Source organism: Lissotriton vulgaris, chromosome 12, assembly GCF_964263255.1.
Source record: "Lissotriton vulgaris chromosome 12, aLisVul1.2, whole genome shotgun sequence".
NCBI lineage: Eukaryota > Metazoa > Chordata > Amphibia > Caudata > Salamandridae > Lissotriton > Lissotriton vulgaris.
Genome location: NC_141700.1, coordinates 28401427 through 28428899, shown reverse-complemented (window position 1 = coordinate 28428899; position 27473 = coordinate 28401427). Strand labels below are relative to the sequence as shown.

Below are 27473 nucleotides of genomic sequence, written 5' to 3'. Positions count from 1 at the left end.
GCTGGACCATTGCAGGTCAAACTCGGCTCTGGCATCCGCCAACACGTCCGGGGGCAGGGACACGTTCAGGGCTACAGATTTTTCCACATTAATTTTAAAACCCGAGGCCTGGGCAAAGGAGTGCAGTTCGACGAGAAGCGCCTGCAGGGACTGCATAGGATCCAGTAGGGAGAGCAGGATGTCGTCAGCATATAAGCTGATCTTATGTGTGTCTCCCCCAAAGGGGAGGCCTTTGATGCGCTGGTGGCATCTGACCCGCTGCGCTAAGGGCTCCATATAGAGCGCGAATAAGAGAGGAGAGAGCGGGCAACCCTGCCTGGTCCCTCTGCCTACCGGGAACTGCGGCGAGGTATACCCATTAACTCGAACCGTCGTGGTAGGCTGTCTATAGCAGTTGAAGATCCGATTTTGGGTAATCTCCCCAAAGCCGAATCTCTGGAGCGTCTGTTCTAGATAGGGCCAGTGCACCCTGTTGAACGCCTTCTCGGTGTCTATGGTAAGGAGCATACAGCCTGGTCTCGTGCGTGATCCCGCCTCGATAAGGTGGAGGACGCGTCTGGTGTTATCACTCGTCTGCCGCTGGGGGATAAAGCCGGCCTGGTCGGGTTCAACCAGTTGCTGCATGTAGGGTGCGAACCGGCTTGCGAGGATACCCGTGTACAGCTTGAGGTCTACGTTCAGTAGAGAGATCGGCCTGTAGGAGCCGCAGCGAGTGGGGTCTCTGCCTCCTTTGGGTATCACCGAGATCGCCGCCTCCAGCAGTTCGGGAGGGATAGCCCCGGCCTAATCGAAGGTGTTGAGGAGATCTCGCAGCAGGGGGGGCACTTGCTGACAGAATTTCTTATAAAAGGCCGCGGTGTAGCCATCCGGTCCTGGGGATTTCCCAAGCTTAAGGCCGGAAATCGCCGAAATGACTTTCTCCAGGCCTATGGGCCTATCAAGGAACTGTGATTGCGCCTCGTTCAGTGATGGAAGGGTTGCCCCGTCCAGGTAGTCGCTGCCGCTCCGTAAGTCCAGCCTGTCTGCCTCATACAGATCAGCGTAGAAGGTAAGTGCCTCCCCCCGGGTGGATTGGATGGTGTTAATGTGCCGCTGCTGCCGTTGTTCCCGCAGTTTGCAGGCCTGCAGTTTCCCGCATCGGTCACCACCAGTATAATAGGCATGTTTCAGGCGTCACATCCTGATCTAGTGCAGCCAACATCTTCCGCTCCGTGCAGAGCTGGCGCCAGGCCCTGGCCGCCCCAGTACGTTGGTGCAGTTGTTCCAGCTCTGTCACGCGCTGTGTGAGGTCGGCCTTTTTCTGCGCGCGTTCCCTATTGTTGGTCGCGGCTAGTGAGATAAACTCACCGCGGAGGACAGCTTTAAGCGTTGCCCATTGGGTAGCTTTGGTAGTGTCGTCGTTGGCGTTGTGTGTGAGGAATTGGCTGATGGCTGCCTTGATTTTCTCCACTGAAGAGGGGTTCTGCAGCAAGCCGTCTCTCAGGCGCCAGTGACGTTGCGGGTTAGGTGTGTCGGGTACCAGAAAGGATGCCGATACCGGGGAGTGATCGGAGAGCGAGGCCGGGTGAATCTCAACATCTTGCGCGCGCGTCGCTAGCTGGGCGGAGCATAGAAAATAATCTAGTCGCGCATAAGACTTGCGGGCAGCTGAGTAGTGAGTGTAGGCCGTGGCGTGGGGGTGATAGTGTCTCCACAGATCGACCAATCCCAGGTCTGCAAGGTGTGCGTGGCCCTCCGCTGACAATGCCCCTACCTGGCCAAATCTCTGGTTAGAGCGATCTGCAATGTTATGAAACACCAGGTTTAAGCCCCCCCCCCCCCCCCCCCCACAGCAGTAGGTGATGTGTGTTAGCTGTGGCCGCCTCTAGCGCGGAGCGCAGGTATTTCTCTTGTCCCTCATTGGGTGCGTATATGGAACCTATTAGTAGCGTCTGCCCTGCTACAAGGAAGCAGTAAACTAGCAGCCTACCCTTCACTTTCGCCTCTTTCTGTAGCACCCGGCCCCTAAAGGATCTTGCCACTAGAATGGCCACCCCGGCAATTTTTTGGGACGTAGACGAGAAAAGCTGCTCCGGGAAGGAGCGGGACCGAAGCCTATGGTGGTCTTTGGACAGCAGGTGCGTCTCTTGCAGGAGGCAGATGTCGGCCTGTGAGCGCTCTAGGAAGGAGAGGATCGCCTTGCGCTTGTTGGGGCTATTGAGCCCCCTGACATTTAGGGAAAGAACAGTCGGTGGACGTGTCATCCTACATGCGGAACAGGGGCTTGTTCATGTGTAGGGTGAGCCGAAGGCTTGCAAGGAGGAAATACAAATTCAGTGGTGCATCTCAGCGACCGCGGACAAGAAGGCCCTCCCCTCCCCCCCTTCCCTCCCCTCCAAACAACTGTCCCACCCTAACCCCAACTGGAGAGCTCAGCAGCTCCCATTCCACCCTAACCCCCCCCCCCCCTCTCCACCCAACCATACCCCCATCTGAAACCCCAAGGAACAAACCATAGTCCCGGCCCTGGTAGGAAATACAGGTCCGTAGAAAAGTCTCTGTGGGAAATGTGGCAGTGGTGGCTCCCCCTCGGCTCCCCACCCCCCCAGCATGAAAGCGAAGTGTGGTGGTCGACCCCCATCAAGCTGTTCATGGGGCAACAGTGGTATCCCGCACCACTTGGACGGCTGCAGCTTGTTCCTGGGCGATCGTCTCCGGGTCTGGCTTCAGGCGTGCACCGCGCGTGCGACTTCTTCTGACCCTCTGCCAGCTGTCTTGGTTACACTGTGTCAGCCTGTCCCGAGAGCCGTGGGGTGACCCATCCTCAGAGTCTGAGGGCTCTGGCATGTCAATGTTCAGGAGGGCGCAGGTGTCGCTGAGGGAGCGAAGCTGATGCAGTTTCCACTGCCATTTGAATATGATCCGAAACTGGTGGCCCCAGGAGTATGGCACCTCTTTCTCGCGTAGGAAGGTTGTTACTACCTTGAATTCGCGCCTCTTGTGCAGCGTGATGGCTGACAGGTCCTGGAACAGCGCAACGCCAACCCCTCTGAATTGCAGAGGTTGCTTCCGCCGGGCCTCCTGGAGGATCCGCTCTTTCACAGGGAAGTCAGTTAGGTAGGCCAGTATGTCCGGTGGTGGGGCCGGTGCACGTCTCGGCAGTCCCACCCTGTGTGCAAGGTCTATGCGCATGGGGAAGTCCTCCGACTCTCCCAGCACCTCCCGGAAAAGATCCTGCAGGTATCCAGTGACACTATTCCCCCTCGGCACCCTGTGTCACATTCCTGACCCGTATATTATTTCTTAGAGAGCGGTTCTCCAGGTCCTCAGCGTGAGCCTGCAGGCCCACCTGCTGCTCCTGGAGACGGAGGACTTCCTGCTGTAGGTGTACCAGCTCTTCGCTACGGGCATGTCCGGCCTCCTTCACTGCGGCCACCCTCTCGCCCAAACCGTCCATGTCTCGACGGAGTTCCCTTTGTTCCCCAGCAATGTCCTGCTTAAGAGCCTGGAAATCGTCTCTGAGGGTATTGAACAGCGATTCCAGGAAGGTGCGTGTAATGGCGCCTCGCGCTCTTCCTGGTGTTGCCCCTCTGAGTTGGCCTGTGTGGAGGGGGGTGTTTGAGCCTTCCCTCCCTTGGATGTGGGTTTGTTGAGCATGTCCGTAATGGTGCGGTTTGCGTTAGCCATGCTGCTCCCAGGAGCCGGGCTCGTGCCTCTCTCGTGCCCAGGGGGTCGCCTGCTCCCGTCCGCCAGCGAGTTGCTCACTTCCTCCTGCCTTGTCTCTGTGGCCCGCCGACCAGTCTTGTGGCCCCCGCCTCTCCGGCTTCCGCTCGCACCGTTTGCTTCGCCTACCTCCACCGCCCAGGCACCTCCCGCCGGGGGCTCGATCCTCCTGCCCCCCGAGAAACGCGGCCCACTCCTCACCTCCGCGCAGGGCGTCCGTGGGGCTCTGTGGTGCGCCTCGCCAGTGCGTCAACCAGTAGGGCTGCGACTCTTCCAACCACGATGAGGCACAGTGGCCCTCTGCTAAAGGTGCAGGGGCGATTGGCTGGCGTGCAGGCGGCGGGCCCGCGTCCCACGCCCCCTGGGGCGCCGACCTCCTCTCGTCTCGTCCGGCCCGCTGCGGCGGCGGGCCCGGGTTCCAGGCCACTCAGTCACTAAAACCGGGCTGCTGCAGTATCGGGGCCTCCGCCTCACAGGCCTGTATCCTGCTCGCTGGGGTGTCAGGGCCCGCCCCCGGCTCCGCCAGCCCACACCCAGCCGCTTTGCCCGAAGCCGGGGTCTCGGCAGCGGCTCCTTACCGCCGGGTCTCTACGCCGGGTCTCAAGGTCACGGGCCCGACTCTCAGGTGTGGTGTCCGCGACAGGGGCCCAGCCGCAAACCACCGGACCTCTTGCTGCCTCGTCCCCGCTCCGGTCCCACCGCCTCCAAGTAGCAGCGCTGCGCCTCCCCCAGGGGCACACGACCGCACCCCCAGCTGCGGCCTAGTTCCTTCCTCGCTGTGGCGAAAGTCCCGGGCTCCACGCAGAAGACCCCCACACCCTCGGGGTCATTGCTCGACTCTGCTGGGCCTCACTCACGCTGGCCAATCTCCGCAGCTGTGCTTACCAGCGGGGCTCCGCTGTGGTCCACCTAGGCCCGAAGCCGGGGCCTCGATTAGGCGACCTGCCGGCCAGGAGACGGGCGGCCGCAGCGTCTCTCCGCCTCCGCCGCCTCAGGAAAATTGCGCGGCGCGGGCCGCTGTTGGAGCCCGCCTGCCTTCCGCAGGGCTCGGTACCGACCCGTTCGGGTCTACTGCAGGCCGCTCCGCCGTTTCCAACAGGGCCTCTCCGCCTCTGGAGCCCGCCTCGCCAACGGCAGTCTCCCGCCTCCGGCCGGCGCGCGGGCTGCCCCGTCCACTCCTGCCGGTCCGGGTCGGGAGGATGGTCTCGCCACTAGTGGTCACCTGTCCGCACCTCAGTGGGGGAGAATCGCCGATGTCCGGGGATCACCACCGCTATGTAAAGGCAATTTTGGGGCTTGGGCCGAGGAGCCGAGGGAAACCAAGTCCGATCAGCCCGCCATCTTGGCCACGCCCCGGACTTCATCATATTTTAGACCTGGACCCTCTCGATCCCTTCCTCCTGAAGGGAAAATTCAAGATGATTACACTGGCAGCTCTTAACCCTGGAGACTGCATGGTTAGACCTGCAGGATGCTTATTTTCATCTACCGGTCCTGCTGAGCCATCTTTACTATCTGCTGCAGGACCGGAGCATTTTCTGTTTGCACTGCTCCCCTTTGCTCTCACCAGTGCCCTTCTTGTGTTCACAAATGTGATGGCAGTTGTAGCAACACACGATCGCAGGTCAGGGAGTCCGAGTCTTCCACTAGATGAAGGATTGATTTTTGAAGGCGGTTTCACCCCAGACAGTCATAAACCATCTCCAGACTATGGTCAACCTGCTGTCATCTTTGTGGTCGACGATCAACGTGCAGAAGTCCTACTCTGACCCCTAATACGCTGGCTCCTCCTACGAGCCTTTCTGGAAACAGTTTGAATTTGTACCTTTACCCTGGAAAGGAGAGTCCAGGACATTTAGGCTATGATCTTGATCACTCTGCCTCTGTCCTAGAGTTGAGGTTGACTCTGAGGTAGCTGGGACTGATGGCCTCCTGCATCCTGCTGGTCAAAACACCAGTTGGCATATACAGGGTCTGCAGTGGGATCTTAAGTCTCAGTGGGCCCAACATCAAGGGGGACCTCTCCAACCACATCCAGATCTTGGAGGATACTGCGAATGCTCTGCAGTGGTGGAATTCTGGACTGCGACTGGATCAGCGGCAGACACTTCTTTTTACCCCACCCAAGGTTGACAGTGGTGACAATGTGCCCCTTCTGAGTAGGGACGGCCGTCTGGAAAAGGTGGAGATCAGTGTCCTTTGCTCTATGGCAGAGTTCTGGTTCTATATCCACCTTCTGGAGCGGAGGCACATCTGCTTGGATTTAAGACTTCCTTGTGTCCTTCAATATGTGGCTGGTGCAGGTGCTTACAAATAACACTACCAGCAGGGGGTATTGTGGAGGTCCCACCTCTGGTAATGACTGGATAATTAAGGGATCTTGCTGGTGGTGATCCACTTGACAGGATCTTTAAATGCCAGGATGGACAAGCTCAGCTGTTGACACAAAGTGGATTAATGGGTGGCAGTTACACCAGGGGATGGCGTAACATCTGTTCCACGAATGAGGAGAACCATGGCTCAATCTAAATCCCACTGCCCAGAACACACAATGTCAGCAGTTCTGCACTTTGAAGTTTTCGAGGCGCCTCTCGCTAGGGGATACATTCTGCCTAGGGTGGAACTTGGGGACTCCTGTACACCTTCCTGCTAATATCACTCCTGCCCAGAGTTTGGAAGAAGATCAGAAAGGACCATGCCCAAGACTGCCTAGTGACACCAAATTGGTCACGGAGAGTATGGCATCTAGAACTCCTAGTCTTGAGCATCTGTCCTCCAATCAGGTTGCTCCTCCGGGAGGACCCGCTGTCACAACAGGGCAGAGTTCCGCACCCAACTTTTGCAATCTCCACCTTCATGCATGGAGTTTGAGCAGTGATAGCTGAACACTTTTGACCTTCATCCGCAAGTGGTTGATGTTCTCTTGGCAGCCAGGCATCCCTTGATAAAACCTGTATACACCGGTCATTGGGATATATTCGTGTTTTGGTGTGCCACATGTCAGATTGACCCCATTCAGGCCAAGTTAACTGACATTTTTGTTTGTCTCTTGCCTGGCAAGGCTTTGTTTTGGGCATCATTAAGGGGTGTCCTTGAACTCTTCCAGTCTTTTACGGTTGCCGGACCAGCTCTCATTTAAGTCATTGGTTGTGATTAGTCTTTTAAAAGGCTGCAAAACATTTTTCTTCCCTTTCATCATGCCTCAGGGGGATCGTAACTAGATCCTCAGATATTTGACGTGCACTCCCTTTGAGCTGCTCCACACGTGCCCTTTGCAGCTCCCAACCCTCAAGATAGTGTTGCTTGTTGCTGTCGCCTCTGCAAGTGAGTGAGCTTCAGGCTGTGTTAACCCACTGTACACCACCTTTTTCCCTTACAAACTGGTTCTGCAGACACAAGCATACTTCTTACTGAAAGTTATGATTCTGTTCCATGTTGGCCAGACCACCACCCTGCCAGTGGCATTCTGTGCCCTGCCTCACCCTCCTAAGGAGAGGGAGAAACTCAATTGCTTGGACCCCAAAAGTTTACTGGGTTTTTACATCGTTTGTGCCAAAGATCACTCTGTGTACCACCAGCTCTTAGTTTGTTTGACTGAAACAAAAAAAAGGCAAGACTGTGTAGAAGAGGACCATCTCCCATTGGATCATACTTTGCATTGGCTAAAAAGCAGCCTCCATAGCCCATTCCACCAGGCCAAAAGCTGCTACCACTAGGTTGTCACGCAGTTCCTGTCCTGGACATCTGCCAGGCGGCTACATGGGCGTTGCTCCATACGTTCAAGAAGCATTTCTGTTAAGACAGCCAGGTTTACTGAGAAGGGCATTTCGCACGTAAAATCCTACAGGACTTCTAGGTTTGAACCAATTCACAGACCCACCCCCAAATAGGTACTTCTCTGGTACATATTTTAAAGAGTGAAACATCAGTGGTTAGAAGTCTCTATCAGAGGAACAAGTTACTTACCTTCAGTAATGCTCTTTCTAGTACACTGCAGATTCATCACTGACCCTCGCATCCTGGGAATTGAGCTCTACCCATTAATAAGATCCTAAGTCTAGGAATTTGCACACTGGTCAAAGCCAATTGGCTGTTAGCGCTGCATACAACCTAGAAAGCATCTGTCCTCAGCGTGCTGGAGTAGTGCATATAAAGGCCTGCACGTTATTTCTGGAGTTCAACGACATTGGTGCGTATTCTCACGGAGACACCTCCTGGCATGGAGAGTTACTCTTCAAAAGTTTCTGGATCCAGTCTGAGACTTGGGAATATTCAAAAGGTGAGGATTCAGTGGTTAGAATATCTGCAGGCAGCATTACTGAAGGTAAGTAACTTGTTGATCCAAAAGTGTTGCAAAGAGGCAGGGGTGTCATTGGAGCATGCGAAACTAGGAAGAAGGAAGACACATTACTGTTCCAAGGAAACATGTTCATAAATGACATCTGAATGACAGCCACCTGGTCATCCGTCCACACTTAAACATGACAGTACGGTGTAGGCAGATCATTCGAGAGGCACGGAAAGGACAAAGTTAAGGTGACATCCATCTTCAAATTCATATTGGTTCAACATAACCTCCCGGCCGTGTGGGGAGGTTATGTTAAAGTTTATAATCCATGTGCAGCAGGTAAATACAGAAAAGATGCATGCTGCAAAACAAAAAGCTTAACTATACTGTAAAAGTAATTTTGCAGTTTTAAGCCTTTTCTCACTAAACATGCGACCCTGCCTCCCCAAAGATGACAGATCTATACCAGAGAAATTAAGTCCAAAGATGAGAGGTCACCAAAAAGGGGAAGAAATAAGTTTAAGATCAAGCAACAGGAACTTTGTGGGTGCGTGTCTGACGTCCTAGAAGGATAGATATGGTCACCAAATGGTCAGCCACGTCAAAAGGGAAAACAAAGACTATTCTGGATCCACCCACTAGATGGCGGAATAAAGCACAGCATGTGAATAGGAGAAACGTCTACAATATGCTGAACTACTCCTACAGGTAAGTTTTAACCTTTTCATATAATAGTTCTCAAAATGGACTCCACCAATTAAAGTGAATACTTGACCAGAATAGACTAGAGAATCTGAGCCGTCAGTGTATCTTGTCACAAAAACGACGGTGTCCCAGGGCTGTTTAAAGGGAACTTCCTCTAGAAAGTAATACGTGGGTGAAATTGCTTACACACGTAATTTGCATAGATCTCTTAATTTGTTTAAAAGAATTCAAAGAGTACCACCCTAACTCAAGCAGTTGGTAGGGGAGTCAGACCCTATTCTCCACAGTCAATATATATTTGTGTGTTAGTTGTCAGAGCACAGTGATACTGCTTGATAAGGAACTGGAACAACCGTTGGGGGCATGGGGTAGTGAGTGGTAAGTGTCATAAGTGCTTGCCTTCTTTGTAGTTGTTTTGCAGCAGTAAATGATTGTATGGTGATAAACATTGACCTTTTCTGTACTTTTTTGCATTGTGGCCCTGGACTCCCTTGCCTGTCAGGATAACCGTACAAATCTCCTTCACTAACTTTCAGTGGTCCTCAACCTCCTGGAGAGAAGGAAAGTCAGAAGTGATGACTCGTTTAAAAATAAGTGCTCTCTTGTGGAGGCTAGCTTCACTTCCTCCTGCAGTCATCCATTATTGCTGGAGTGAGGTTGAGATAGACTCATCCACAAAGTGGAGAATGCTTGGCATCTTGTTGCAACATACCAGTGTTGCACCAAAGGTGCAATGCTTCAACCATGGTGCCCCAGCTAACTGCGACTGCTCCCTCAAGAAGATGAAGACTGTAAGACCTTTAGCTTCTAATGGGTGGCCATGCATTCCTTGGGCCCTGACACCAGGAGTAAGAACATGTACTCCGTTTCGTTAGGGAAGATGGTCCTGCATACTTATTGACTGAGTGTGCCTCCACCTTGTGGGGTGCGCTGATGAGGCCCGCAGTTTTTCATGGAAAATGCTGTGCTCTGTATAGCTTGATGCTTCTAAGCCCTCATTGTTTCCTCCTGACTATCAGTCATAAAAAAAATAACTTGAGGTATGTTGTCTGCTTTTCATGCACTCACAGTGATTTTTCAAAGACCTCTACTGAACAGATCGCAAATATGCTCTGGATGATTAGGAAGATGTGTAGACCATGTGCCGACCAGGACCTGCGGTGTGTTGTGGCACTGCACATGGTTTGTAGGATCCAAGACATTGTATATGTTGAGTACTGTTACCAAGGGCTCTGATGTAGCAGACTATTTGGGAATAACATACTTTTACTTTAACCAGAGTAATTTCAAACCAATCTGGTATCTATATAATCTTTGGATTACCCATGTCAAGAAGGGTAATTTCTCTTTTAAAAGTTGTTGATATAACCATACAACCAGTGGTGCAGTTTGGAATTGAATATTCAAGGTGATTCAAGCTTATTAAATGTGAAAAGACTACAGTTTGACTTTGAAATCTTGTTAAAGCATTGGTCACCAACTAAAGCCTCTTGGTCGGATTTGTGCAGAAGTAGATTTAATTTGAAGTGTAAAGAGCTTCAGTTTCATGCTTTAGATGCAAGCACAAGTGCAGATTTAAAACCTTGGGTAAGGCAGAAAAACTGCTTTAAAAATGTTTTGAGCAAAATGACCACTTGCAGCAGGAATCTGGATGTATGCAATATGTATATTTAGATGTATTTCTTCTGATCAGTGGTTTATATTTGCAATAGCAAATGTACTCTTGTCCAAAACTGAGAGATACCATAACATTTTTATTTATCCAGAATTGAGTTTTGTGATGAAGAAAAATTGATCTGTTTGCATCAGAAACCTACCTGTGATTTGTTTTAAACTTGTCAAACGTTTTTTTTTTAATTATGCTGCAATTTTGGGAAAATAATTTGTTTAGTCTTTAGTTTTAATAATCTTAAGTAGTTCATTTATAAACTGTTGAAACTCTTCAAGGCATAAAAGACAGAACTGAAATCACTAAAGCAGCAATACCAATTCTGCACCCATTTGTATACCAGGCTTTAATTTATTAATGGAAATTAAGACTTTTTGTCCATTTATTCAGCCCTGTATCTTAATTAAATGTACTTGTATATTTGGTCACAATACAAAATATTCTTCTGCAGTACTTTAGATCCCCTTCAACATCTAAAACTCTTTGTGGATCCAATTATAGACTGCATTAGATGCTTTTTCAGAGCCAGAATTGTAACCAATACTTTAAGAAAAATGTAAAGTTGGCTTTGGGTCCGCACCATGCTCTTGAATGCACAGCTTTCTTTATTTAATCTCTACTTCTGATTTGGTTAGCTTTCATACCTAATCTTGTTTGTTCCAACCAAGGAGCATTTAGATTTCATCCTGATTTTAAAAAATACGTTGTATTGCTTAAGCATATCCTTGCACTTTTATCCGGGAACTATTTTCTTTGTGTTTTTCTTTGGCATTTGTGACTTAGCACTTGATGGGCCTCGTCCTTATTTCTCTTGCTTGTTTTCTTTTTCTTCCATTCCCTTCTGTCTCCCCACCCCAGTGTTCCTCTGTTCTGTTGGTCCTCTAAACTGCCTCCATGTTCCCCTCTCCACCCTGACACAAAGCATTGCGCAGCTTGGTGTCTTTCCAATTCTCTGCCCTAATCCATTGGCTTTGACAAAGGCTGTATATTGAAAGTATAGAAAACCATTTAGCCATTTTGAAAAGTTACATTTTTATGGAGGTAACGTGGCTGCCATCTTGGAACTACTAGTTTCAATCTAGCAGCCATCATGAATCTGTGGAACATGTTCCAAAATGGCTGTCTAATTGAGTCTACATGCAAATTGACAACTGGCTTGGGAAATATACGAAATCCTTCCAGATGGGTAGCTTGTAGGTAAGGTGTTGACTTTGCCAGTGCTGGCACAATTTCTTAAGCATTAAGAAAGCTAATGGCGGCAACCTGCAACCTTTTGCATTGAGAGGCCACTTTGCTTTGCTGATGCTTTTTAGGTCTCGTCTTTTCCATTCCGAAGGAATGGAAAATGTTGAGCATTTAAGTGCTCAAAATACTCGTGAAACCACAGGTTTTTTCGGGCGGTTTTCTTCGAGTTCACGTGGCCACAGGCACGCGCTTTTGGGCCATAAACTTTCAGGCCATCTGTTCCCCAGCTCCAGCACCTCCTCTCTCTCTCCCCGCGCACAGCCTTACTTGCATTTCTCCTCCCCCTCCCCAGCCAGCTTCCCCCAGGCCGTGTTCCCTCCCACCTTTCCTCCTCTCTGTCCCTTCTTTTTTTACTTGGCTTTATACGTATTTTTCATGGGCCTGCCCACCGTAGCCTTGCTGTGTGTCTGGCATACACTCTGCTGTTTTAATGGCCCATTTCCTCTCCAGGGCTTCCCCAGCGCTTCCCTCCCACTCTCTCACTCTCCCGCCCCCCACCCGACTTGTTCTTGGCGTCTCTTGCCAGCTCGAGCCTGCCCTAAGCACGGGCTCATGTTACACGCCCCTCCCTCGCACGGCAGCCAGACCACTTCCTAATTACAAGGCCGGCATGTGATTAGCAGTCACCATAGCAGGCTACACTGGACACGGCGAAGGACCTGCACACGCACGAGGCTCATACCCCGTCATTAGGCAGCTTCTCGCCTTTCACTCGGCACAAAGGCGAGCTGCCATGCTCCCTTGTAGGGCCACGGCCTTGCCTTCAAACTACTCCCTGTCCAGGATGGCACTGTGAACGAGTCCTTGTAACGCCTGACACGACCGCTACTGCCAGGCGGCGCTTTAGAACTGCAAGTGTCATGTTCTGCCGCTGGCTGTAAGCATGAAACCCGTGTCAGGCGGCGACTGCTTCCTCGCTACACATGTGCTGCAGCTGTATACAGTCCCCCTCCATAGCCAAGCTACCTCGCTTCAGATGGGTGCCTGATGCGTGCCTGCAGCTGCACACAGCTCATTTAAGATGGTGGCTCTTTCGTTGCATACGGGCATCTTCTGTAGGTACACAGTGAGTCTCAAGTCACATGCCTGTCAACGTTATAAGACCAAAAATAAGATCTGTCAGGTTTTAAAACTACTAATTAGCATAAGGATGACAGCAGAGAAAATTACACTTGTTGGTCAGAGGGTGATGTCACATAAAAATCCTGTGTTTTTATTCAACTCAATTAGTCTGCCCAAACCTTCCGTAAAAACAGAAATAGTAGTGTTGGCAAGCATGGTAATGCATCACGTGTACATGCAGACACTAACGTGTTAGGTCTCATTTTATGTGCTGGCGATGCAGAGACAGGGTGTCCACGCTGCACAAAGTTGCAGTCCTTCTCTACTGCATTTTTTTTAACCCCAAGTTGCTAAATCTTTATTATATTTTCGACAAAAGGCATCAAGCCCAAGCCTCCAGAAATGGACTATCTGAGTTAGCTTATTATTTACAAAATTAAAAGCCATTGTTATTTGTAATATCAATACATCTAAGTCACGTAAATACAACACACATTGCATTACAAATGCTATAGGTGTCACATTTGCGAAAGTTAAAACTATTGACATTGTAACTGACCGCTATTAATTTTGCTATTTTCAAAACCAACACATAAATTAAAGTGTCATTTACAATACCAATCGCTCAAACTTTCCTAATGCGAGACCTATTTGCAACGCCAGTGCTTGTTTATTTAATTGAAGGCACACCTTGAAATAGCTTAATTAGTTTCATCAGACTTTGCAGCATTTTGATGGAGTTATGCAGAAAATATTCATGCATAGGAACCAAAAACAATTGTCGCAGTCTTATGCTACTTGACAAAATGTGACTTCATCATTGACTTAATCTCTTTAATCCCACAGTGAAATCAAGCAGGAGAAGAGAGCAACGTCGCCAGATGTCATCGTATTGTCGGACAATGAACCATCCAGTCCACGGGTGAACGGATTAATGAAAAACCCACCTAGAGACACTAACACGGAGGCATTGTTGGTGAGTTTTTAATGTAATAACCCTTTGACAAGGGCATTGGATGACTTAGGAAGAAATACTCTAGTGTTGCATTACCTTACTTTTCAGGGACCCAGGAAAATGCTTTTATAAGGAAACTTAAGAGCTGAAAGTTAACATCAATAAAGTTACTCGTTGTAGGAAGCTGGCTATGTATATACTATACCAAAGTGAGGTATAGTGTGTACAGAGTCCAGTGGAAATAACGTTGAATTAAAAAAAAAAGCCATGTATAGTTCTAATAACACATTTTACAGCGATACCTTGCCACAGAACAAAATGAAATTAGTATAACGAGATGCCTCTGAACTGCTTCTCTCTCTGAAACTATGTTCATTTGGGGAAGTTAATGTTGTAACACAGCTGAAAAGGCTGTGCGCAAGTCTTTGAAATTTGTACGTGGCAAGGCAAAGTTAAGAACTGTTTCCTTCTCAATGTTGGAGTATGTAAAAGAATAATACCAAAAATAAACATTTTGTTTATGTACAGGGAGTAATACAATAAACTAATTGAGTTTTTATTCTTTTTTTCTAATAGCTTTTATTTTTACCGCCACTTTCTCTGCCTAAATTTCTTCTTTTTTTAGGTCGAGCTCTCTCGACCTATTGTCGCCGAATTGCTCCTCAAGGGACATAGAGCGGTGCACGCGCGGCGATGCTGGTCTTTGGACCGCGTGCACATCTCCTGTCCCGCAGGCAAACCAGCATTCAGACAAGAGATGGCCACGCGCAGCACACTGTTCACAACACACACACACACACACACACACACACACACACAGACACGCACGCACACCACACACATGCCCTCCCTCTCTGCCCCCTCTCTCTCGCTCCCCACCCCCCACTCACCGGGTTCTTTCAGCGGTTCGTTTCAAAGAAGGCGTGCGTGCAAGCCCTACCGGCCGAACGCCGGCAGCTTCCCTGCCTGCTGGGAGACAACCACGGCACTAGGGCCTCGCCTCGCCTACATCCTCCCTGCCCGCTCCTCCAAGCTCTTAAGGTATGCTCTAATTGGCTCCTGCCCTGAGGTCCGTCCGTCGTCTTGCCTTCGTGGAATACGGACCAGGGACTAGGAAGCGGGAGACGAGCCCATGGAATAGTCTCTTCAACAGCGAATAGGCGTTTGACGTCAGTGCGCCGGCGTCCGCTTCAAACCACTTAGTTCTGTTCCTGGGTCACGTTTTGCATTTCACTGCATCTCGTCAGTGGCGTTGTTTTTAAATATGCCGTGCAGCCCTTCGTTTACTACTTCCTTTATTGTGTAGGAGGTAAGCTGTGAATGTTCGCTACAAAAGCAACATGCCCACATTGCCGCGTTTTATTTTGATTAATCTTGACAACTTCCACGAAGAACTCTTGACCTTCGCCCTCCTGAATATCAGAAGACTGAATAATCTCCACTATGGTCAGGGAGTGACCATCCTGCGCTGCAGGCACCATCAAGCTCCTGTGCAGTTTGCTGCAAGTCCTTCCTTCCTGGAAACCGACGACCCAGCTCGACGAGACCCGGACCTCCAGACTCCTCTGACCTCTACCCACATCCACAGCACAGCTGGGACCTGTGGGTGCGACTAGCAACTTGGAGACGGCCATCTTGAAGAAACCTGCACAGCGCTTCCAGCACGACCGCCGGGGGATCCTCGAGTGAGTGCACTGGGGTCTGAGAAGCCCCACACCGACGCAGCTCCTGCATCAAAGACCAGCCCCCCAGCATCCATGTGATCTGCGTGGGGCCCTTTTGTCTGGTTGCTGCTTTTCCTGTTGTCTGGTCACTTGCCGGCTGGCTAGCGACCTCTGAGACGACGACCCGAAGATTTCAACACTGCTGGTCTGGTCCCCCAGACTGGCCCTTGCTTACTTGTAAAAGAGAAGTACCCCAGACCCTCCTGGTCCGCACCAGACGCCATCTTTGTTCCACCGCGTGGCTTGCACGTGCCAAGGCCTGTTGACCAGATCGACGATCCAACACCGCCAACAGCAGCAGACTACGTGGGACAGCTCGTGCCTCTAGGCTGGTCGTAAAGAACAGCTCCTGATCCGCGCAGCTACAGAGAGAAGTGTTCCTTCTTCCACCTGATCTCGGCGACAGCATCTGGTTCCCTCCTGGTTCCAGCACCGTCACTGGCTAGTGACCAAGACACTGTCCCCTTCCCTTTCAGGACTTCTTCTTCCATCCTTGGAACCACCGGACTCCTCCATCTGGCCGCCTGCCAGCAACTACTTGTTTCAGGCTTCATCAGGATCAACGCAGCAAACCCGACACCACTTCAGCCCTATGCACCCGCAGCCTGTGGGTTAGGTAACTAAAGCTTCTAGGTGCTGAAGTCCGTGTTCACTATCCTAGTGTCCAGGTCCACTGTTGTTTTTCCTCCATCCAGCCGGGTTCGTCCGGAATCCGTAACTCTTTAAACTGTAGCATCCATAGATGTTGGTACGCTTCGCGCGTGAGAGTTTCCACTCTGCACGTGAGTCCCGTGGGCCTCCTGCTACTTACTTACCTAGTTAGTAGCGTAGTCCCAGCGATCCTCCAGCCTCTGGATCTCCTTACAGTATTTTTTCCTCGCATTCCATTGTTTCTAGTATATGGTTTGTCGTGCCCCTACGGTACTTTTGTAAATCGTGCAACTTAAACGTATTTTTCCGAAGAGTTTGTCATGTGCTTACCCCTCTAACCTCATAAAGAGTTCAGAGGTGTATGTAGGTTAATAAATACCTGTTTATTTTCATAACAACCTGTGTGGTGTCCTTTCACTTGGTATTCAAGGGGTTGTATGTGGTAAAACAGCTGGCTTCACATGCCTATAGAGTTTAGCCTAAGACTGCTTTGTCCATGCTACCATTAGGATAGCTGGTCTATAAGGTTGACTTACAACCAATCACCATAAGGGTTGTTTGGACTGATACAAGGTGTTCACTAGAACTAGTGAACATCATATATCAGGCCAACTTCTCACATTGTGAGTTTGTAGCTTTGAAAATTTTAATTGCGCATGCCCACTGTTACGTGCCGTTGTGATAATGGAACGGAGCAATTCGTTTTCGGGTCAACGAGGCCGAGAGTCACGGGGAGGCTGTACAGTGGAGCGGAAACCGGTGCATTATCGGCACCAGCAGTACTTGTGGGGAAGCGAGAGTTACCGTAACAGGAGCATCTGCACTTCTAAACAGGACTGCGACACTTTCTGACAGGGCAGTGTCAGGGGGCAGTACCAGCACTTCTTGGAGGGGTTTTAATGGGGCAGTCCCAAACGTTTTTGGGGGCGGGGGAGAGTAGTGCCCTGTATTTCACACCCCGCCCGGCTCCCAGCAGCGCCCCCCGCCTGGCGCCTCTGCAGCGGGCCTTGTATGGAGATATTTCTGAGACAGCTCTGAGAGGCCCCGGTTTCAGTGAGGGGAAAAGGTGGCCAGAGCTGTGGCGAATCTTTGGATACCTCCCCGTCATCCCCCGCATGGCTGTACGTCTGTCTGAGGCACCCACAAAGACCCCAAGCCTCCCGTATCAGCTGTGAATGTGAGCGCTCTTTTGTTCCTGCACTTTCCCCCTCCTACGCGACAGCCCTTCGCAGCGCTTTACCTCTTCCAAGGGAGGGCACGCCCGGCTGCTCTCTCCCTCCTCGAGTGCATTGACCCTTGGGATGCCACGGCGCCAGCCGCTACACAGTGCTAGGAAGCGGACACTGCTCACCCCCCACAGCCCCAGAGTCTGGTGCAGACACCAGCGGCCTGCCAAATAGGGCTCCGAGGGGCGGGGCACAGGCTGGGGACCGAGGGGGGGCGCACCGTGTGCGAGCACAGTTAAGGGACGGGTTAAGGGACGGGTGGGAATTATGCACAACACTCCAAACAGTATTACGTATGCGGTACTCTTTATGTCGATCCTGCAAGGATAAAGGGCTGAGTTAAGTAGCATCAAAACTTTTGCCTGCATGTTTTGCCCATCTCTGCACGGACAAAGGACCCATGCAGCTGCCTTTCCATCGAGAAGGGGATCCGCGGAGACACGCGGCTCCTGTCCCGTTAGCCCCTGTTCTCCTGCCCGATTCTACTGCGATTCTACTTTAAAGTTGCTGCCTGCTCTGCAGATCTCCTCCACTCGGGCCTTTTATGAGCATTTCCCTCCAGGAAAGACGTGCCCTGATGGTCACAGCAAGTAACAATCGACAGGGTTAGTTACCCTGTGTCCATCAGAACCTCGGGGTATTACACTATACAAATACATCTACTTCTGTTGGATCGGGTAGTAATGTTGCGCAATCTCAGATGGAACCTGTCGAGCAATCTGTCATGAGTAGGTTATGTTATGTTGACACTTTTAGTCACTTTTAGTCACTCCATCCGGAGTATCCCGCGCTAAGTCAATTGCTTTCAAATGTGAATTCACACTCACGCATAGATCGTTCTTGCTATAGTTAGTGCCCCAACACCACTTCATAAGTAATATAGCTCAAACGAGTGTTCCACGTGCAATGAAATATGGACGGAGTGCTTGTGCAGTATGTAGACGCGCGTGAAAGAATACAACAAAAACTAAACATAGTTGATACAGCCTGGCTGCACAGCACATACATGTATTTCATTGGTCAGTACTAGGGTCAATTTGTTTTGCCTCATTCCAGTCATGTAGTGCAGGTGAGTTCATATAGTTTGTTAGCATTTCGACACGTGTATATATATCTCTTTACGACATTTAATCATCTAGTCAGCGGCCTCTTTATGTGAGCATCTACAATTAATCAAACTGAGGCGCTCAGCGGGAGCTTCTTTTAGGATTTCAGAGCGACCACCCGGAGCCCCGATAAGACTCCCTTTGACTTTGTCATTTTACACTCCCAAACAATAGGGCGTCTCCTTAATGCTGTCTTGAGGACGACATGACTAGATGACTGAATATCACATCTCCTGTACTGCACGACTATATTGGGCCAAAGCACTGTGTAACCAGGGAGTTAAGATTATGCTTTAATTTTTATCCTATTATTTCACACTACATGAGCACCTCTTCCCCTGCGCACAGACCGCCTTGTTTGAGCTATATTCCTTATGAAGTGCTGTTAACTTACCTAGGACAATATATATATATATATATATATATATATATATATATATATATATATATATATATATATATATATATATATATATATATATATATATATATATATATATATATATATATATATATATATATATATAGTTAGGATTTTTTCTCTATGGAACTTTTGATAATTCTATGCCTAATAACTTTGGCGTTTGTGGACGGAATTGGCTGAAATTTTCAGGAAAATGGCACATTTTGTTTCTGAGCAGCCCCTGAAAATTTGGTGGGGGTTCGTCAAGGGGGGGCCGAGAAAAAAGGGGGGTCCCAAAACGCGTTTTTCCCATGTTAATTTCCATAGGGCGGTTGGCCTCACTTTTAGCCCGAACGGCTGAATGGATTTCCACGAAACTTGGCAAAATTGTAGGGACTGTTAGCCCGATGTGCCTTTGCTAGGTCTCAATATATGTGCTTCAGTGGATTTTGAGAAATTAACGTTTAAAACAAGATATATATCTGTAACAGCGCTCCGGTTCGCGAACTTTTCGCGTATCGGAACTTTGCGAAGTGAAGCTGATTGGCTCTCCGGTGTCTGTCAACATTCTAAACAGTCCGGAGCGGCCGCCATCTTGTCTCTCGGTAGGATCGAGAGACAAGAGGAGGCCAAAACAAAGGGGGAAATGAAGGAAAGGGGGCAAGGTAGACCCCTTCTGACCCCCTAGGATTGATGAGGGGGATATTATAGAGCCACGCGGGGCCCAAAAAAAAAAAAAAAATCGATTTTTTTCGCCGTAGAGACGCGTCTTGGTACGCGAACCGGGCAGCTAACCGGGCAGCTAACCTGGAAGCTAACCGGCAGTGTAACGGGAGTCTGAGGAGTAGCTGATTGGCTGTCAACATTGTAAACAGTCCGGAGCGGCCGCCATCTTGCCTCTCGGTAGGATCGAGAGACAAGAGGAGACCAAAACAAAGGGGGAAATGAAGGAAAGAGGGCAAGGTAGACCCCTTCTGACCCCATAGGATTGATGAGGGGGATATTATAAAGCCACGCGGGGCCAAAAAAAAAAAAAAAAAAAATCCGATTTTTTTCGCCGTGGAGACGCGTCTTGGTACGCGAACCGGGCAGCTAACCGGGCAGCTAACCGGGAAGCTAACCGGCAGTGTAACGGGAGTCTGAGGAGAAGCTGATTGGCTGTTATCATTGTAAACAGTCTGGAGCGGCCGCCATCTTGTCTCTCTGTGGGATCGAGAGACAAGAGGTGGAAAAAAAAAAGGTGTAAATAAATGAAAGGGGTAAGGCAGACCCCTCCTGAACCCCTAGGATTGATGAGGGGGCTATTAAAGTTCCCTGCGGGGCAAAAGAAAAAAAAAATTGCGATTTTTCGCGGTAAAGGTGCTTCCTGGTACGTTAACCGGGCAGCTAACCGGCAGCGTAACGGGAGTCCGACATATTGTGTTTTTTGAACGTTTGTGATATGTGCACGTGTGGATTTTGTCTAATTAAGGTTAAAAAAATATATATATATCTTTAAGCGTGTTCTGGCGCGCTTACGTTTTGGGTTTGGTTTGCGCTGCAGAGACGATACGTCACGGTTATGCGATGCATCATGAGGCGTCTCACGGGCTACGTGATACGTCACTTAATAAAGAATATATTTTACAGCTATAGATATTAGCTTTTAAAAAACCAATGAAATTCACAGAAAAAACCATAGGTTATAGACCATATATAGTTAGGAATTTGCATTTACAAAACCTTGAAAATTCACTGAAAAAACCATAGGTTATAGACCATATATAGTGAGGGATTAGCATTTAAAAAACCTTATTTTATTTGCACAAAACCATTGAAATTCCATATATAGTTAGTTGCACTAACTATATATCGCGGACCCGCAATCCACTGCTAATGATGTCACATATTACATCATTCATGACATGGTCAGTGACATCACTGATGACATCTCAAATGACATCACTGATGACATCACTGATGACATCTCAAATGACATCACTGATGACATCACTGACATCTCATTTGACATTACTGATTACATCACTGATGATATCATTTATGTGATAATACATCTTCAGACTCTAATATAACCTTAGATACACTCAGTGTAAACAGGCACTCACACATTCACTGGCTCTTATGTTCAGTTATTTATATATGTCAACTCTCACATGGAGTGTGTTTTACATATGTACTTACTTTTACATGTAGCACTGAGATATCCATTCACTCACCAATATACTCATGCACACAGTCAACTGTCCATACAGCTGTTTCTACATGCACTTTTGAACCCATACACCTAGGGAATCAACTGCTCACACATCTATGCACAGAGTTATACACCTCCCAGCCACCCACACACATACTCAGTCTCCCATACAAATACTTGGGCAACCATTCAATAACCCATATAGTTACTGATATAGCTACTGATTTAAACATGCAGCAGTTTACAGAACAACATAAATAATGATTGCCAAATTAAGACACTTTAATCACTAACCCATACACTCAGTGAGACACATTTAATCATTCTCTCATACAGTCAGTCATGCACCTACTAAATCCTTCATCCAGACACTTATACATCCACTCATTCTTCAAAATGTAAGACATATTTTAACTTTACAGAAACATACAGTCACTGGGTGTTGTCATCAGTGATGTCATCAGTGATGTCATCAGTGATGTCATCAGTGATGTCACTGACCATGTCATGAATGATGTAATATGTGACATCATTAGCAGTGGATTGCGGGTCCGCGATATATAGTTAGTGCAACTAACTATTTATGGAATTTCAATGGTTTTGTGCAAATAAAATAAGGTTTTTTAAATGCTAATCCCTCACTATATATGGTCTATAACCTATGGTTTTTTCAGTGAATATATATATATATATATATATATATATATATATATATATATATATATATATATATATATATATATATGTATATATATATTCCTTCTCTCCTTCTCTGAAAATGCAATTGATGCTTGTATGTGAATTAACCTCTGAATGTCATTGATTTACTTTATGATAAATTGCTATTCATCCACATTTGAGTGTGTAAAGCATTACTACTCGACTCAACATGACCTCACCGCCTCACAGTGCCCGCAGAAACACACAGCTACGCTTTCCACATGTAACCTTGCAGCTGAAGCACCGGCAGCCTTAACAAGCACTGGCAAAGTGAGTAGCTCTGGCTTGTATTTGCTCTCTTAAACCAAAAAGAAACGTTGCCAATGTTTGTTTTATCACTGCACACGGTGGTGGTGGAATTGGGGTTGGTGTTAAAGGTGGTGAATGGTAGTGGTGGTAATGATGGTAGTCCTAGTGGTGCTGGTAATGGTGGTGGTGGTGGTAATGGGGGGAGGTGCTGATAGTCGTGATTGTGGAAATGCTGTTGGAGGTATTAATAGAGGTAGTAATGGTAGTGGTTTGTGGTGATATGATTAATGGTGGTGGTAACTGTGGTAGGCGTAATGTTAGTTGTGATCAAGATAATTATGGTGGTAATGATCATGTAGTGGGAAAATTGTATAGCTGCATTGCAATGAAGTACGCCTTAAGAGGTGGAACAATACACTAAAGAGATAATAGCATGAGGTGAGCAAGAAGGGCTTCTCTGTGGATGACCCAGAGCCCACTATGCATGTTTTAAAGTACTGATAACATGAGGACTGGCAAGTAGGCAATGCTGTCTGTAGCCAAACAGGAATTGGAAAATGCAGCCACTAGGCCGCTCCATTCAGATCAGTCTCTGTAATGCACCCCAGGGGGTGGAGTCATAATTCACTGTAGGTGAACCCACTGGACTGACTTAGAATGGCTTGCAGAAGAGGAACAGCCAGACCCTGGTGTCCTGGTAACTTGGAGTCTGTGGCGACAGAACCTGTAGAAGGGTTCTTTGTACAGGCAGGAGGTCCTTATTCAACACCATTGGTTTGGGTAATCGCATCACCTGCTTTTTATAGCGCTATGTATGCCAATGCTGAGGAGTTTGAACTAGAGGTCCCAACAGAGAAGATGTGTTTACATACAGTAACAAGCCCTTGGCCACCACCGTTACCTTTCAATGCAGAACATCATAGAGCCTGTCCCTTTAATAGTGCTTGTGTTACTGCAGTAGGCAGCCCCGCACTCAGATAATCGCAGGGTTCTTGTGGCAGGGACCCTAAGACGTCACTGTAGGTGTTGTGGTTGGTATATCTATTAAAGTTCTAACATTTCTCCACATTCAGGATCAGAAAGACCTCTGCCTGAGTGAAGGACAACTAGCTAGTCCGCTGATCGAGCCCCACAGAGGTTTGAATGCTTTACCTTCAAAAGCACTTACGTCTCTTAAGAGTACAGCTCAGCAGTGGTTCCTACCTTTGGCCGTAGGAGCCTCGCCCCACCTGCTGCAAGTGCAACAGTAAACCAACTATTCAATATGATCTGCATCAGTGTGTGCCACTGGGTTCATGAGGGCGGGGATGACTCCTTCCTGCTGAATGATTAGCAGCAGTACTGCAGCAGGGATGACACCTAAAGTGCGGAGTGCACATGTTAGATTGGCCGGCTGTCTTGCGTCGGCCAGCTCCGCATGCGCACCTTGCCCACTGCATCAATTCAGCATCTGTGATAACAGCGGTGGATTGCAGACACAGGCTCCCAGTCGCACAAGGAGCGCTGGGTTAACCTGCTCCGTGCAATCATGGAGCTTCTCTCATCATGCTGAAAACATCATAAGAGAAGCTGCGGGATTGGTTAGATTCACGTCGTTAGCGTCACATAATCCCGTCCAAAAACTGCCCCTGATGGCACGGAGCACGGGCCCTCAGGGTGAAGGACTAAATGCATGACGGAACTGAAACTGCTTTGCTGAAGATAAGGCCAACTAGACAATGGAACAGATGAACCATGGTTCTTTTTAGGTCTCGGCATCGAGACCTATTGTCGCCAAGTTCGCTCTCAAGGGACACAGAGCGGTGCACGCGCAGCGATTCTGGTCTTTGGAAGAGCACGTACAGGCACGCCCGCGTGCACATCTCCTGTCCCGCATGCAAACCAGCATTCAGACAAGAGATGGCCACGCGCAGCACACTGTTCACATGCGCTTTGACATGCGAGCTTTGTGTTGACTTTAAACAGCCAGCGGGGTTGGTTATACAAGTGATGAGTCTTGCTTCTTCCCGTTTGGCATCAAACGTTTGGAAAGCAGATACCCATGGACAGTTTTGCAGAATTGCGCCCCTCTGTGCAAAATAATGGATAGCCTGCAAATGATGGAAACATTATTTAGGGGGAGTGGGGTGGCAGTTTGTAGGCTTTCGTATTCACATAGCACGTTGCTACCGCTGGTCTTCAAGCACTGCGCAGATGTTGTGCACTTGTTTCTACAGCGCTCATTTATAGTGCGTCCTTTGTGAGCTCACCATTGTCACCGCATACTTGGCACCGTGCTCAATTACTACTGATCTGGTATTGTAGGGTAGGTTGTTGACAATAGACATCTAAAGCGATCTGTAGGTCTAGACCTATTGTGGAGCTGCTGGTGAAAGCTGAGAAACTGTGCTGTTTTGTATATTATGCCTTTCACATTTCCTTGGAAATTACTTACATTTTTTAAGGTTTCCCATTTGGCCCAGGCTTGTGACTTGAGACATCAAATTGTTGGGGGCAGGGAGCATGGTAGCCTCATTTGTAAGTATGAAAAACGTAGTACATTTGAAAGGCTGTGGGGATCTTTGTACACATTCCCTTTCTCCCCAACCACACTCGTACTGTACATTCAGCTCTCTTCCAGTAATGTGTTCACCTTGCTTAAACACTCCACCTACATAGTTTTCCATTTCCTGTTCTTCACTTTATACAGCAAAACGGTGAATCAAATTATCTTTCTAGTAGACTAGTCTGTATTGAACCTTTAGCCAGTGAAGTCCACCAAACCTATGATATTCCCCTTTTCCTGATCACAACTGTTGTTAATTGGATCCTCAGCTCGGTTTGCTTCATAAAATGCGCCTACCTCGAGACTCAATTGGCCATTGTTTGTGTCTACATATCCGTCTACCAACAAATGCTAGTGCACACTTTTCCATCAGGCAAACACACCACCAGCCTTCAGTGCATGCTTCCAGAAAAACACACCACCAGCCGCCAGGGCGCGCTTTCAGCAGGCTCACACCAGCCGTTAGTGCACGCTTTCACCAGGCATACACACCACCGGCCGTCAGTGCACACTCACCAGGCATAAACACCATCAGTCATCAGTGCACGCTTTCACCGGGCACAAACCCCACCAGCCGTCAGTGCGAGCTTCCACCACACACACACCTCCAGACGTCGGTGCACGCTTTCACCAGGCGCGCACACACCACCATCATTGCACGCTTTCCCCAGGCACACACCACCAGCCGTCAGTGCACGCTTTCCCCAGGCACAAACAGCACCAGCCGTCAGTGCACGCTTTCACCAGGCACACACACCACCAGCTGTCAGTGCACAATTTCTGCAGGCACACACACCACCAGCCATCAGTGCACACATCAATTGGTAACGCATCCACAATTAACTATTGTAGCAATCGCAGTATGGCACACTTTACTTTTAAAAAACATATTCATCTAAAGCGCAGCATGTCACTATTGCTACAAAAATAAATATACATTTTTTTGCCTTACAATTTATAGACTTTTGTTGCAATTGGTGTAGCAATATTTCGCAATGCCAATAGCTCAAACTTAATTAATGCGATATCTATTGCCTTGCAAATGCTTGGTGTGTGTGTGGGTGCAAATGCAATAGGTGTCCCATTTGCGAGAGATTAGGCTATTGGCATTGTAAATGACAATGCCATTTATTTATCCGTTTTCAAAGCCAACACATAAATAAAAATGTCATTTAAAATGCCAATAGCTCTAACTTTTACAAAGGCGAGACCGTTGCATTGTAAATGCTTGTTAACACATACTGGTGGTGCTTTAAGTATGTTTACAACATTTAAACACTAGCTTTAACTTTTTGATATTGTAGTGTTACTAACTATAGGGTTGCTGGGCAAGTTGTACGCCTGTAGCCAACCTGTCATTTAACCCTGCAAAGAAGGTAACTTACAGGAGCGCCATTCAAAGGTTTGCCCCTCGCAGTGCTGCTTTCCAGCAGTAAAGCCACCATTAAGAACTGTGCTTTTGTTTTTATTATTTCTTCTAGTTGCATCTAGACGTTGTGGCTACAGAGAATTAGGCCATGGATCTGCTAATAACATTCAAAGTTCTGGCTCTTGTTGTTTTGTTACAGTCACTATTTCACTCTGAACTTGAGGACTTTTGAAGCGTCCATTGGTGGGTATTATGTAAACATGTTTGAAGATTTTATCACTTTAGGTAACAATGGCACGTTGATACCCATAGTTGCCTGCTGTCTTAATTTATTTTGAATTTGTGGTGCTTTATCACGTATGTGCTGGTCAGTTATTGTGTGACATTGGCATTATGGCTCAGTGTTTGCTATACCTAAAAGCTAACCCATTTGGTCCTCCACAGTTGTTGAAAAGAAGTAGTCCAGCCGAGAGAGAGAGGATGATTAAACAACTGAAAGAAGAGCTCCGGTTAGAAGAAGCAAAGTTAGTACTCTTAAAAAAACTGCGGCAAAGTCAAATCCAGAAAGAGACCAACACGCAGAAGGTATGTAGTTTTCCAAGGATTCCTAATCAGTTTGATAGTAATGATTATCGTAGTCAAAGCAGTGATGTCAAGCACTCACTGTTGGCAAATTACAATTTTTGCACATAATTCACGTGTTAAGGACATTTCAGTTAGGAATTATCTGGAAGGTCATTTTCTTATCCAGTGTGGTTTCCATGATAACCTTGGGAAAATGTGAATTCGGTTTTCAGCAGGTAGAAAGCTCTGTTTTTTTCATTGCAATAAATTGTGAGTAATTTTGTCTTTTACTCTGGGGACTTGTTCAGTTGGTTGCAAAATGCTTGTGCTGGAAAACTCAAATGCCTTGATGTTGGTTCTTGCCATATTCACAGTATGCCCTTAAAAATTCACAAAGTTACCCTTCTCAAATTTCTGTTCTGCCCTCTTTTTTTGCTGCAGCCTGCTAGTTCTTCTGGAGGTTCAGTGGCCACCCCTCCCCCACTAGTGCGAGGGACACAGAACATTGCTCCAGTTAAGCCGCCTTCTCTTCAGGTCAGTAGTCTCACCTAAAGCTTGATTTGCCTAGTCTGATTGCAGGGTTGCAGTGGGACTTAACTCGTGCAGTTAGCTCGTACAGCCTTGTTTGCATTGTGGTGCAGTGTTTGCATTGATTATGTGAGAGCAGTAGGAGGCTTCCCTCATCCAGCTTCGGGTGGTTCACCATAAGACCTCACCTACTGTAACTGTTAAAAAGGATAAGTTACTTACCTGTAATCCTACTTCTCTTCCAGGGGTATACTCATCAGTCATAAGCACTGAAAAATTCCCAACCACTTGCGGGACTCCGGAACATATACAAAAATACACATATATATGTGTATGTTAAGAACCACAAGTACATAGTACTTCGGAAACACATATACATGTATATACACATAAATATGCAGCCTATTATAGATCCAATAGACTAAAATACCAAAATTACATGGATTTGTATAGCAAGAAACTATCGCATGTAAATAGAGTAACATAGAAAATATACTGCAGTAGTGTTCAACAACAACCCTTTATTTTCTTAAAAGAAAAACAGGTAATAGGCAATTTATTCTTAGGC

General features: G+C 47.9%; 1 protein-coding gene across 11 annotated transcripts in view; it reads left to right on the top strand.

Annotated features, from left to right (window-relative positions):
- The window catches only part of GATAD2A (GATA zinc finger domain containing 2A), a 414177-nt gene that overhangs the window by 218353 nt on the left and 168351 nt on the right, over window positions 1-27473 (top strand). For all 11 annotated transcript variants that reach the window (XM_086946846.1, XM_086946840.1, XM_086946844.1 and 8 more), the window contains exons 3-5: window positions 13518-13647; window positions 26258-26398; window positions 26819-26911. In XM_086946846.1, the coding sequence (XP_086802972.1) occupies window positions 13518-13647; window positions 26258-26398; window positions 26819-26911 (364 nt within the window). The remainder of the gene's footprint in view (window positions 1-13517; window positions 13648-26257; window positions 26399-26818; window positions 26912-27473) is intronic.